We start from the raw sequence: 14,076 nt of genomic DNA on the forward strand, positions 1-14,076 counted from the left end.
TTCCCCTTCATGGCCCTGGCCAAATGCTATGCAGTTATACAGAATGCAATTTGACTTGCACAAATCATTTTTGCATGAAGGTACATTTAAATTGAACACTTACATCAGAGGTTTTGGATTTGCAAGTTTCTTGCCTGTCTTTTAACATCTTGTCAAGGACTCCACTCCTGCACCACACATTAAATACAGTTTTTCCATGTTGGTATCCCACTTCCTAGAGGAAGACAAAACAATAAAAAAAAAGAGTCAAGGGAAAAAAAAGTAATTAGGTAATTAGCAACTAAAAAAAAAAAAGTCATTATGTCATATCACCTACAAATCAGAAGAAAATCCAGAGGTCTACCCCAAAACTTGCATGTACTTCTTGGTACCTAACAGCCTTAGCTATAAAAACTGCTCAGTCTAAGAAATAAAAGGAATGACTAAACAAGTCAGGCGCTATTTTAAGTCCAAATGCTAACTTGACCTCTGATCCCACAGTATGTAATGAAAAGTGCCACCCGACAACTATTTATTACAGCAGTGGCTTTAGACATGCTGTTCATAAAATAATGCCATACAGAAAGAATGCAAAAGTCTCTAAGCTTAGTATGTATATGTCCTCTCCATGCAGGTTCTTTCTTTAAGAAGAAGCAAGAAAGCAAATTAATTTGCCCCACTTTTTTTTTCCTCTGTTTTACTTTTTTCCCCTCCCTTTTGTGTCAAATCTAACACAGAAAAGTTAGTGTAGGGCACTCAGGTTCTAAAATCTCTTTCAATAAGTTCAGTCAGACCAGACAGCATTGAAAATCCAAGTTTTAGTTTTCCAGAACAGAGGAGATGGCATATACACAACATCAAAACCACAAACTCCATGTGCCTCTGCTTCTGAAGTCTAAATTAATTTGCACTTGCAATAAGAACATGACTCAACAGCACAAAAACAATCATTAAAAAACAAACAAACAAACAAACAAAAAACCCAACCACACAACTGCTCCAAGTTATACTCTTCTTCTAACAAGACAGCAGAAATGTCCTTGAAAAATTAAATTCTCAAAGATAGGACAACAAGGGGCCCTGGCTTCTACTTCCATTTTCTATTTTCTCCCAGTAAAAACACAGGAAGCCCAGCAACTATGGGCAACTGAGGCAGCCTTGGCAAAGCTGTTCATGCCCCTTCTCTAGCTGTTGGAACAGGACTCAAAGCACAGGGGATCCTCGGAGTGGAACTCACTTCCCTCAGGCTATCATAGCTTCTCAGTCCAAGGCGCAGATGGCATTCAACTTGGACACAGAAAGGACCCAAGAGATCTAGAACTGACTTGATGGGAATCATCCAAAATAACCAAGAGAAGCTGAGCTTCAGGGAGTGATGCACGGCCAACTTATCTCTATATAGGCAAATACAGAAGAGCGAGTTTGACAAGAAGGATGGATTCTTTTGAAAATGCTGAATTACAGCTGTAAGTCAGGAGGATCTAGAGATGTAGAGAGGCAACCATTTCTATTTTCAGGTTATATCCATATATGCAGCTGAACAAAACAAAAAATAATAATTAAAAAAAAATCACACACACCACTTGTATCCGATCATGATTAAGGATTCCCTAAAATGCCTTTTAAGAACACCAGGGTATAAAGCTTCCCTGGGCAAAGGTTATTTAGCTATTCTGTGAGCAATGAAATCCTAGGCAGATGCCACAGTACTGCAGTGTCTTGTGCCAAGAACTTGTTGAGGGAAAGTGACCTCTTCAAGAGGTTGCACTTTTCTTAAGTTCTCTTTTTCCCCACTGCTGAGGGAAATAAAAAAAAAATGCCTGGTGTCTTTAAATCTCTTTAATGACACCAGACTGGACAGAGCAATAATTTGACAGCTCGAGATGTGGTCTTCTGATGATCTCTCAGACCCATCCATTAAGGCTTTGGAGAGAGCTAGGGCACCCTCACTAGCAAAGAATATTATTTACTGAGGAAGTCTTGGATCCAGCATAGCATTTGCCCAGGAGCTACAGGACACCAAGCACCCTTGAGAAAAGCATTTATTTTGGATGGAGGTGGGGAGGGAAAAATATCAGTGGGTAGTTTGGCATAGCTGCTATTTGAAATGAAGGACTCTCCCAAATGTGAATCTGCAGGACTTAATGCTATTACTGCTTTTGTTAAGGATTCATACTGGCACGTTAGGAATCAGTATTGAGAAGGAAACCTGAAATACATTCTCTAACCTAATAAAGATTGTAGACTTTCTGTACATCCATAGCGAAGACCTGTTTAAAAAAAAATGACCCTTTTCTTCCTTTTTAACTGGATTTGAAGAATGAGAAAAGTTATGCAGAAACACCTCAACACAGAAGAGGTCTGTATTGCCAAAGCATGCACAGAATGGAAACAGACGGTAAAATAACCTCTTTAAAATCAGACAATGAGCCAAAATTGCTATTATTACCTCAAAGTGGGAAGAAATCTTTCATTTTAGAGTGCAGGATTATGTTGCTATGACACTTCAACCACACATCCAGAGTCAACTCTCCCCATGCTGATTTCTGCTACATAAACAAAACAAAATCCTCAAGACTAATAACTTGGTACTACTCTTTCTTTCATGTCCTTCCACTGACATTGGTGCTGTTTTCCTGCTAGAGTTATCAGGTGCAAAGGAATTGCGGATAATATGTTTTATTAATAGAAGTGTTTAAATGTTAACTGAGCCAGACATTTCAGCATGTTGCCCTCTACCTCAGTGGTTCATGGCTTCACATACAGGCGCCTTAAAAATCTTCCACGTGACAACAATGTGCGCAATCAGGGGTGAGAAATGACACAATGTGACAAGTTACAACTGCCCAAAGGAGCTCCAATACCAAGTGTTTGCAGTGGGCAGCTGAACTAAGCGGTAAGGATTGTCCTAAAGTCGAGTGAGGCAACTAATCCTTTCACAGGTTATTAAATAATTAACAACAACAACAAAAGAAGTTATGTTTATCTGGGCTCACAGATACCATGGTATCCCTCCATGGTATTTACTATCAGTGATTTTCTCTGTGTTAATGGACTTTTCTTACTCTCAGACTACCTGGCCACTAATTAGCAACTGAAAACAGCAGAATGTAATGGTACAGAATGTACCATGGGCAGAATGTAATGTAATGATAACGGCCTTTACCCTAGATGTACTTACACAGATTTCATCAAATTTCCCGAAGTCCAGGGTGCCGTATCGGTCAATGGGTGGCCGGATGTACTCACAGTAGTCACTGTTCTTGACCATCTCCAGCTGCCGCACACAGCACACATACGCAAGCCGCGTCTGGATCTCTGCCATGTTCAGCACCTGCCGACCAGACCAGAGAGCAATTGCAAACATTTCGGAAATTTGATTTCAAAATACGTTTTGCATTCACAATGAGAAAGAGCAATTTAGGCAGTGGATGTATTCCAAGAGCTCAGACATGCCTTCACACATCAGCACTTCCACGTGTTCCCCAGGCTGGCCAGCTACAAGACTCTATAACCAACAGCATAAAGGGAGCTGTCTTCAAATGTGTTTCTGCAGTTCAAGGTGGAACCAAGCCTTTCACTTCAGTATATAGCAGTACCACAAGAGAGATCTCTGCCTAGGCAAGAGGAGCACCATGATCTTTCAAGACAGAAATGATGATGCTCTCTACTGTACCTGGGCAGAGATCTGTCAGGGTCTTCTTCCATTTCTCAGGCCAAACACTACTATGGGCAGCGTCCAGCTCAACCACGCCAAAGAAAACAGGGAGCTTGGCAGCTGCACCAGCTCCCAAAAGGAACCTTGGCCACCACTCAGGGACACCAGGCCTTTGCAGGGAAGGAAGTGGTTACAGGAGAAACAAAGCAGAGCCCAAAGTTCATAATAATACCCCCAACTTTGGGGAGCACAAGTAAATCTGTTTTACTTGTGATTCCAACAAGGGAACATGTCAGTTGTAATTGGGAGGGAAGAGAAGCATTCACTTGGGAAAGAGGTGCAAAGATTGATAACACAGAAAACACAGAAGAATCCTTAACAGAATGGGAACGACTACATCCAACAAGGGAAGAAGCAAATAGAGAAACCTAACAACCATGTTTATTAGTAGCAGTAACAGTAATGTATTACTGCCTAGCACTAGAAGCTCTCCAGTCAACAGGTGAGGGCATAAAAACAAAAAGACACTTAATTGCACAAAGCTACAATTGTATTGATAAGATTTGTAAATGCTGTCTTTATCAAGGCTAACCACACCTGTAAAAATAGGTTTCTTTGCTCTAACAATTCTAGCACACTCTCTTTGTAGAACATCTGTCTTTTTAGTATAGTCTATTATACCTTGACTTTCTCCACCAGCGGATTCCATCTCTTCCAGAGCAGCCACCAGCCGGACAAGCAGTCTCCATAGTTGGTGAGGTCTGTCTCATCCCGGCTTCCCACATCGATCGCTATCACCACCTTTGCGCCCATGGACCTTGCAACATCAGCTGGTTGGAAGGAAAGCTGTTAACCAGGACACCTCCCAGCAGTCCTGTTCACTCTGCTGTTGCTCAGCCAAAGGCTCCATGTGGCTAAGCTCTGTATAAGCTGACCTAGCACCATAAGGCTCAATTTGAACAGCTTCAAATACAAACACCCATAGCAGCTCTCCCAAAACACCCTTTTTCCCAAGGAGGCTCCTGCCCTACTTTAACTGTGGACTTCTACCTAAAGGAGAGGCCCAAAGAAGGTGTCCCTTAGCACCAGACCTAGCCAGGAGGTAACTATGGGGTTTCATACTGGCTCACAGTGCTGGGCATCATGATGGCAAATGTTATTTACTGGGTAAACACCTCAGTATCACCAACGCAAAGCAGCAAGGCTGCATGCAGGAAGCACGGACAGGCAGGCAGGAGACACTCAGCTTGAGGCTGTAGTTGCACCAAATTATGTATAATAGGAAAGTGCACATTAAAACGCATGTTAGCCCCACCTCACGCGGCTGCACTCATGTGGGCAACAACATGGGAAACGTATAGAGAACAAGTGGCCTACAGAGGGGACACAGCAGTGCAAACACACACCATGGCAGATATGGTATCAGTGAAGAGAAGGAACAGCAAAGGAACCAGACAGCAAGGAAAGTCTCATAGAAAGACAGTCTAAGAAATCCTTTGAGATACAGGAGCGAAATTCATATTTGGAAATTGGAGAGCGATAAGATAATGCTTCCCAATCTACAGTTGGCATAGAGAGGACTAGCTGCAGCCTTTGAACAAGGGGAAGAATTCAGGTGAGTTCTAAGAAAGGGAAGAGAAGGACACAGCTCGCAGAATTAATTTAGATTTCTTCCGCACCCCCAGAGTCCAAGATAGTTGCAGGTTCCAGAATAGTTATGCGTAGGAAAACCAAAGCACTGAAGAGTCAATTTAGAGGCTTAATTTAGACAATTTAGACATGTACTTAAAACAGAACTGTTCTCTAACTCGGATTTGTATTCTTGGACTGTTTGGGACTACCGTATCTTTTCCTCCCCATTATTGCATGCATTCTTCTTGCAGGCTCAAGATATACAGGTTTAAAGGTGCCTTGGTTTGCAATTTAGACTTTTGATTATAGACAGAAACAGCAAGTGTCAAATACAGACTTTGGTTGGTTTTTTATTTTGTGTTATTTTCATTTCTGTTCCTTAGGGAAATACAGCCCTTTGGGGAAAATACAGACTGAGTTTGTGTCTGGAACATGCAAACTATCTAGATCGCTCAGATGTGGAGCATCTCCATGGATTTATACACAAATATAGTCAAACTGCACTGACACCATGTATCTCTCTATCCTAGCCATCCTGCTGATCCGCTTTCCTTCCAAGGCCTTCCGACAGCAATGACAGCCCTGCGATGGACACACCCTGGCTGTCTTGCTCTCAAGGACAAAGATTTCATTTAACAAAACCACTCGAAGCATTCACCGCTTCAGTCCTGGGGCTACATTACAATGAAAACTCAAAGCTGGACGAATAAAATAAGAATTTTAATAAGGTGCTCTCAATACCAATTTTCACTTACTTTCAGTCCTCTCCTAATAAGTGCTCGGATGTAGTTTGTCGTACTAACAAAGAAATCAGCGTGACTTAGCAAGGGTTACTACTGCTGCTTTCTCAGAATTATCTCCTACTCAGGCGATACTCTGAGAAGAAACTCAAAAATAGACTATATGTTTGTAGTTTAATTTCTGTTCTCCTTTCAGTGAGCACTAGAATAAATTCAAAGTTAGCTTGCAATTATATTTGCAGAACATGCCTACTAAGATGCTTTTTATAACAAAAATAGTCTTAATAAAGTCGCAGTAAGGCGAACACCTGGGAAACTGAGAACAACTGGCTTGCCATCATGAGATAAAACATGTCTGCAATGTTTCCCACTCTTTTTTTTTTGACAAGTAATCCTAAAGACAGATGGTTTTGCAGACAGCTTGAGCAGCTATGTTCTTGGTAGGTTCTTCCCAACCAATTTGTGCACCTACCAGGAAGGTTGTTGATGTAACCTCCATCCATGAGAAGATGCCCATCCTTGGGATCACACAGAGGGGGCATGTACCCGGAGAGAGACATGCTGGCCCGGACGTACCTCCACAGAGAGCCTGTGGCAACGAGAGGGAGGGAATGGCAAGAACAGTGATTCACCACAACAGCAATGCAGGGAGGCTTCTGGACTCACTAAAAGAATCGGGAGGTAGATGCTCTCCTGAGAATACCATTAGAAAGTTATTATAGTATTTTATTTTCTATACCATAATCCTGACTAGGAAAAAATAAAGGTTACTCAGATGCACTTTCAGAGAAAAACCTTAGGGATAAAAAAAGAGTTTTAAGCACATGCCTAATGCACACTGCCTTCAAGGAGGTTTCAGCATATGCCTGACTGCAGGGATCATTTTTAGTGCTTTCCTGAGCTTATGCTGATAAATAAAGCACGAGGTTTCCCAGGGCGGGGCGGGGGACAAAGGGATTGAAAAAGTAAGTGGACTCAAAGGTAGATAAAGCCATTATGTTTTACAAAAATCCACAGAAAAGAGGTTTTTAGCAGGAGCTGAAGATGAGAAAAAACTACTGCAGAATCCCCAAATTCTGCTTTTCCTGCTTTATAAAAAACTTTTCCACTCAGTAAAAACAGTGCAAGTACATGGTGGTTATCTTACTTCTTGGAATGTTTCTGTTAATAGCAGCGCTGAAAGGAAGAAAGTTATAATCTCAACCTGTTAGAAACAGAAGGCATAATCAATAAAAATTGATTGGATTCATTTCCGATGAAATATTTTGCTTTTCGGCTCTTATTTACAAATTTCTCTCTTTTAACATTTGCATCAGCTGAACAGGAAGACTGCACTCCTCAAAACTCTGAGAAATGCATCCAAGAAGAAAATCTTTAAAATATCAAAATTAAATAACAAATGTAGCTTGAGCTCAGCTCTCAGTAATTAACCACTGGTGCTTTAAACAACCTCTCTTGGCAGGAAACTGGAAATCACTTTTTAAAAAATACATATATAATGTTTTTCCTTCTAATTATAGCCTAAGCATTCCCATTGCTTATCAGAGGTCAATATTGGCAGGAGAATTGCTTTTTATTATTAATGGTTCTAACTGAACTTCTACCTCTCAAAAATGCTGACTTCTTCTGTGAGAGTCCCCTGACAAAACCAGACAAGTTTCCAGGATGAGAAGCAGCAGATAAAGATCACTCAGTGAAGTCTGGAGATGATAACAACCATTTTCGAGCCATTTTCTCTCTTTATTTTAAAACTTCTAAGTAAGGAAATTGTCCACAAAAATGTCACGTAAGATGTAAAAATATTTCACGTGTCTGATATCAGGCAAAAAGCGTTGGAGAAGATGACAACTCACTATGCTTCAGAGCAATCAAGCAAATCTACAGAGCTGCTTGGTGTGGAAGGAGCCCATGGGACATATGCCAGCACGGGAGCCCAGGCTCCAGTTTGGGAGCAAACTGGGATCCATGGCCATGTGTCTGGAGTTCTTCTCAGAGTCTGACGTCCAAAACCAATTAAAAACCTTCTGTACAGCATAAATGAAGCTGGGACACGTAGCTGGATTCGAGTGTTGGATCTTGATTTAAATTAGCTCAACCTGCTGTGGAAGCACAAAACAAATCCTACACAAGAGATGAATCTTTTTCTGCTTGTTCAGTTCCCTTGGTGGTCCTAAATCAAGGATGCCTATATCATTTAATGGCCCTATAGCTCACACCTTAACTGCAGGAATATATAGCCTTACCTGTGCCAGCTCAGAAGATAAAACAGAGACATGGCAGCAAAGACTTCAGCTACGCAAAGAAGTATCTGGAGCACCTGGCAGGTTTGTACTGTCTTCGCTGAAGCCTGAGTCACTGCATCATTACCCCAAAATAGCCAGCCAAAAGCTAAAGCAGGAGGTCTCACAGGGCTGCCGACACAACTCAGCATCAGTGCTGACAGTGCAGAGCTTTCTCCTTCGAGCAGTCAGTGTGAAGTAAGTTACAGTTTAAAGTTAAAAAACAAAACAAAATGAAAATGCCATACATTTTATGGTCCCATAAATACTTCTGAAGGAAAAAAAAGAGAAAAAAAGATAGGAAAAAAAAGGAAAAAAACGAAAATAGAAAAAAAGGAAAAAAGAAAAAAAGGAAAATAGAAAAAAGGAGAAAAAGAAAAAAGAAGAAAAAGAAAAAAGAAAAAAGGAAAAAAAATGAAAAGGAAAAAAGAAAAAAAAAGGTGGACAAATACCAGATTAAACCAATCTCTGCCTCAGGCACAGGAGCCTTTATTGGGAATACATCTTCATTTATGGTGAATTTGAATGAAAAAAAAAAAAAAACAAGGTTGCATTACTTGTGATTTATGGTCAAAAACCCTGCATTTCATAGCATGTTTTAAGAAAACAGAATGGTGTCAATGGATTCATTTGTTCTCTACACAGCAAATTCACTATCTCATTTAATTTCTTCCCAACAGCTCTGTCCTTATTACCTGTGTGCTGCCACAGTCTGGTACACAGTAAATAACAGAAAACTGAGAAAAGACAATTTTAAAGGCAAGCAAAATCATATTTCATCAACCTGCCTGCCACTGGAGAAAACGGTCTGCGCACACTTACCATCCGTGTGGACCCTCATTGTCGAAGCAGTGATGTCGGTAGTGATCGTGAAATAAGGAATCCACAGATCCTACAATAGAGGAAATCCTAGTTTTAATGATATCTGTACCTTTACTCTGAAACTAAGACCCACGTCTAACATGGGAGCTAATGCAACAACTTGTGTATCTTGACAGATAGATCTCAACTCAAATACTGCCTGTACAGACGGAGAAAACAATAGCTGTGTTTAGGTGCACAATCTTTTTCCTTATGCAAACACTTCATGCAGAACCAAGGCAGACAAAACTCATTATTTTCTTTTCTCAATAGCAAAAAATCACTCATTCCAGAACACTGTCAGAACCTCATCACTAAAGCTAGAAGTTTGCCCTTGTTCATTGTATTTGTTGTTCTTTCAGATGAGGTTTGGGGATCTGATACTTCCATCCAAAGAGATCTCTGTGTTTTTAGTGCTGGAGGACAAAGTGAAGGGAAGACTCACCTTTCAAACACTCTTTTCTTACCTCTCTTGCTAAGCACCTGCTTTCAGCTCCCCCTAGAGACAGGGCGCAAAGCTAGACAGATATTTGATCTCATCCAGTAGAGCCCTCCTTGTGTTTTATCCCATGCAGTATTTCATAGAATCCTTAAACACTTGGCCTTGTTGAATTTCATATGGTTTTTAAAAACCCTTTTTTTTTCTGGTCAAGGTGGTGTTTACCCATTACCCACAGCACATCTTTCATAACTGTAATCATCATGGATGGGCATCTGAACCCTCGCAGCCGCATGCCCTCACGCTAACACTGTAGTAGGCAGCATCTAACTTGCCTCGCTTCCTTAAACATCAGGGCTCATGACAAAAGGGGAAAAAATGTAGGTCATGACTCTTTGAGCAATGTTTTTCCAGTCTAAATGACTTTCAGATTGTTTCTTGTGGTGCTAAAGCTACTAGTGTTTTCAGCAGTAGATGCAGAACAATGCAGAGCAAAGCCCAAAGCTGACTAGGAGTCAAAGGGGCAACATGAAACTTGGCAGTGTTACCTACAGGAATAAAGGACTTCAAGCTAAATCTTCAAGATAACCCCAGGAGCTGCTAAAGATACTGCAGGGTAAAACAACAATTGGTGAGCAGTGTGGATCATCCTGATAACCAGGATGACATAGAATAAGAACGTCCTACTTAAACCTTTTGCAAGTCTATTCAACAAAAGCCCTGTTCCAGGGAGCAGAAGTTCACATTTTGGTGTCCACAACAACTGTGTGGGAGGCTGGCTTCCTGATGGCGTAAGAGACCGCTGGGGAAAGGATGGTTTTAGAAAGTGTTCATGTTGCCTAGTGAAAATGGTAGCCTGCAAGGAAGACTTGTTTGAATAAACCAAACATATACGTAGAAAACAAGAGCTGCTGAAGTAAGACCAAAAAGACAAACCTGCTTCCCCTTCCAGCCAGTCTCACTCTTTTCATAGGCCAAGTTGTGTGACCCTTCTCTGAGAGAAGCTTGATGTGCCTTAAATTCAGGTCAAAAAGAGTTTGGACTACAGCTGTCAAGACGAGCTCAGAAGTACTCCTTTTTCGTCAGTCTGTATTTTCAGATATAAGCTTTAGTGCTGTTGAATGAGATATTCTAACTTGCTAAAAAGAAGCTTGTTTTTCTAGCAAGCTTAATCTCTTAAGCAGCTCTGCAAAGCAGCTGGCTGGAACTGGGAGGACTAGCAGATACTGCAGCAGTAATATGATGCCATCTGGCACAAATGCCAGAGGAGGGTAGATGAAGGAAGTGTAACTACAAGCATGTTGGGGTACCACTCTGTGATAAAGATCTTTTGATGATTGTGGAACTCTATGCATCAACCACAGTTTAAGCAAAAATGTGGGAATATACAAAGAAGTGCATGTGAGGCTCCTTTCATGTCCAACTGAGATGACCTGCAAGAGAATTTGGTCTTTGTGGCAGGTTTGTGACATGAGAGGGACAAAAATTAGAGCTTGATGCTCCCCTGCAATATATACTCAATTTGGTGCCTCCTTGCTTCTTTCAGAGGAACACTGAAGTGTCACCTGCTAGGGGTTGAAGAGTTAAGGCTCCAAAGCTTATGTGCATTTGAATGACTCTTGTTTTGCTGGCAGTGCCATGTCTAGAAATCTGCATAGTCTCTATTATATTTGTTACTGGCAGAGGAGGAACAAACAGCATGGCGAGAAGTATCTTGATCAGAAATTCTGTCTTTGCTCCATTATTTTCAGAGGAGGAATAGATGAGAAATATCTTTTAGGCACCTTGCCCTGGATTTTTGCATACTTTCTGGAAAGAACATGTGTGATTTGTTCTCTTGGAGTGACTGTCATCTGCTACCAGAAGTCAAAAGTGGTAACCAGACCTACCTCACAACCAGCACTGCTGGGAATCAGCTGCATTACAGGGGTTGTCAGAGCAAGTTTAAGACAAAATGGAGATCTCATTCAAAGACAGAAATAACAGTGCAGTGCAAGTGATTAAACTGGCTAAGTTCTAGGGAAGCAGACTGATGAGGGCATGCATGAGAGGCACAGGCACGTCATCTCAGGGAGGAAAAGGTGGAGCTGGTCCAGTATCTCCCGAGCTTAAGTTTTTTATAGGACCACAAAGACCACAGCCCCATGGCTAGAAAGTTTTGTTACAATCAGCTTGGATGCATGGAGTGGTTGTGGCAGTCATCCAGACAAAAGGAGTGTTGGTAAAGCTCTAGTTAATTCTTTTAACAGATATGGACAGACTGGAAAACTTGGTGGTGAAAAACCACATGAAATTCAACAAGGCCAAGTGCAAGGCCCTGCACCCGGGGAGGAATAACCCCAGACACAGGCTGGGAACCAACCTTCTGGAGAGCAGCTCTGCAGAGAGGGACGTGGGTGTCATGGTGGACAACAAGTTGACCATGAGGCAGCAGGGTGACCTCATGGCCAAGAAGGCCAATGGGATCCTGGGATGCGTTAAGAAGAGCATCTCCAGCAGGTCGAGGGAGGTGATCCTGTCCCTCTACTCAGCCCTGGTGAGGCCACATCTGGGGAACTGTGTCCAGCTCTGGGCTCCACAGTACAAGAGGGATGTGGAGCTGCTGGAGAGAGTCCAGCGCAGGGCCACAAGGATGATCAGGGGCCTGGAACATCTGCCTTATGAGGAAAGACTGAGAGAGCTGGGCCTCTTCAGCCTAGAGAAGAGAAGGCTGAGAGGGGTTCTAATCAGTGTCTATAAGTACCTCAAGGGAGGGAGTGAGGAAGATGGGGCTGGCCTCTTTCCAGTGGTGGCCACAGACAGAACTAGAGGAAACGGCCACAAAATGAAGCATCAAAAGTTCCACAGGAACTTAAGAAAAAATTTCTTAACAGTGAGGGTGACAGAGCATTGGAACAGGCTGCCCAGAGAGGTTGTGGTGTCTCCTTCTCTGGAGATCTTCAAAACCCACTTGGACAAAGTCCTGTGCCACGTGCTCTAGGTGACCCTGCGTGTGCTGGGGGGTTGGACTAGATGATCTCTAGAAGTCCCTTCCAACCTTGAGCATTCTATGATTCTATGATATTTATGGTTGGAAAATAATGTGTTATTTCCCCCACTTCCCTCCCCTCCAGCCCAACAACTGCTAGGAAAACAGAGATATCCATTTTAAGTGATTTTTAAGGACAAGCAAAGCTGTACTAGAAGTTTGGACACTTTGAGAAAACATTTCTTCAAGAGGCAATGCTTCTTAGCTCAACTTTTTTTTAAAAAAAACTTTGTAAGATGCCCTTTATATTTACACAGCTTTCAGTTTCAATTGCTGCTGACATGACCAGTCAACTAGTACTAACTGCATGAATTGCTATTAAGGGGTTGCTGCCCCTCTCCTTCCAGAGCTATGTAACATCTCTTTCTATTTATGTGATGGAAGACTTCCAGCACAAAGACATCCTCAGGCACAGTCTGAAGGGTTTAGCCTATGACACTCAAAACACACATAAGATGCTCTTGTATGCCTCAGAATTAGATTTCCCTTGGACAAAACAATTTCCTTGCTGAGACCGTAAGGTCAGAACTGATCATACAGTTACTTCCGTAGCACATAAGTTGTAATACAGAGAAAAAAAAATCTACAGCATCTTAAAGGCCAGCAGAATACATAGGTTGTGGAAAGCAAAAGCAGTGATGATAAGCCAGGAGAAGCAGGGGCCAGGTAAGCTCAGAGATTTCCTTCCATTCTGTCATTCACTTCTTCCCCAAGCCCTCCGCAGCGTTCTCCTCCAGCCCCTCACTACCCCTACCCCACGCTTCCCGGGAGCGAAGGGTCCACCGTTCCATCGAGGCAGTTGAGAGAAGATGGTGCTTGAGACCTGGAAGCTCTCTCTGCTCTGCTCTTTAGCCGTATCAAACCAAGCAGAGAAGAGCTGTTCTAGTCAATGGACAACCCTGAGTTGTCTTGTACAATTAAATCAAAGACAGGAGTTGAAGCGGCTCAGGCAGGGACAGGCAGGGTTAAGGAGCTAACAGGATGGCGGGTGCTGTGCAAATAATAAAACACCTGATCATTTATAACAACAACCTCTCTGCCCAGCAAAATGCTCTCTTAAGCCATATACGATGATTAATCATTCACTTTCGTAGTTCCATTTACGTAGGGAATGTTTTAGCTTATGCAGCAAATTAACACTATAGTTTATTTATTCAAAATAAGCTTTTGTCAGGAGCATTTCAGACACCTGAACAACTTGTTTAAGACTGCAACATAAATAAGACAAGATACCCAAGCTCTCTCCAAACATAGTAACCTAGGAAAACAATCGCTGATAACATACTTCATAAACTGCTACTTCTGCATGAAAGATACTAGGGGTTTTGAACGCAGCTATCAGCTCAGGTAGCCTGAAGAGTATCTGGCAATTACAGAATAACACCAGGCAAAAAATGAAAGACAAGAGCATTTGACATTATTCCAGGTTTCAACAGACTGTTCAAAAAAACTCACTTTAT

The 14,076-nt window shown here is 41.9% G+C and overlaps 1 protein-coding gene across 1 annotated transcript in view; it reads right to left on the reverse strand.

The window, feature by feature from the left end:
- PNPLA7 (patatin like domain 7, lysophospholipase) overlaps positions 1-14,076 on the reverse strand; it is a 113,643-nt gene that overhangs the window by 10,983 nt on the left and 88,584 nt on the right. The window contains exons 28-32 of the mRNA XM_088532172.1: positions 9,111-9,180; positions 6,482-6,598; positions 4,319-4,467; positions 3,161-3,313; positions 104-214 (exon numbers count right to left, since the gene is read on the reverse strand). Coding sequence (XP_088388298.1) covers positions 104-214; positions 3,161-3,313; positions 4,319-4,467; positions 6,482-6,598; positions 9,111-9,180 — 600 coding nt within the window. The remainder of the gene's footprint in view (positions 1-103; positions 215-3,160; positions 3,314-4,318; positions 4,468-6,481; positions 6,599-9,110; positions 9,181-14,076) is intronic.

Source organism: Tinamus guttatus, unplaced genomic scaffold, assembly GCF_059628265.1.
Source record: "Tinamus guttatus ecotype Peru unplaced genomic scaffold, ASM5962826v1 Tinamus_guttatus_pri_ptg000457l, whole genome shotgun sequence".
In the NCBI taxonomy this organism is placed as follows: Eukaryota; Metazoa; Chordata; class Aves; order Tinamiformes; family Tinamidae; genus Tinamus; species Tinamus guttatus.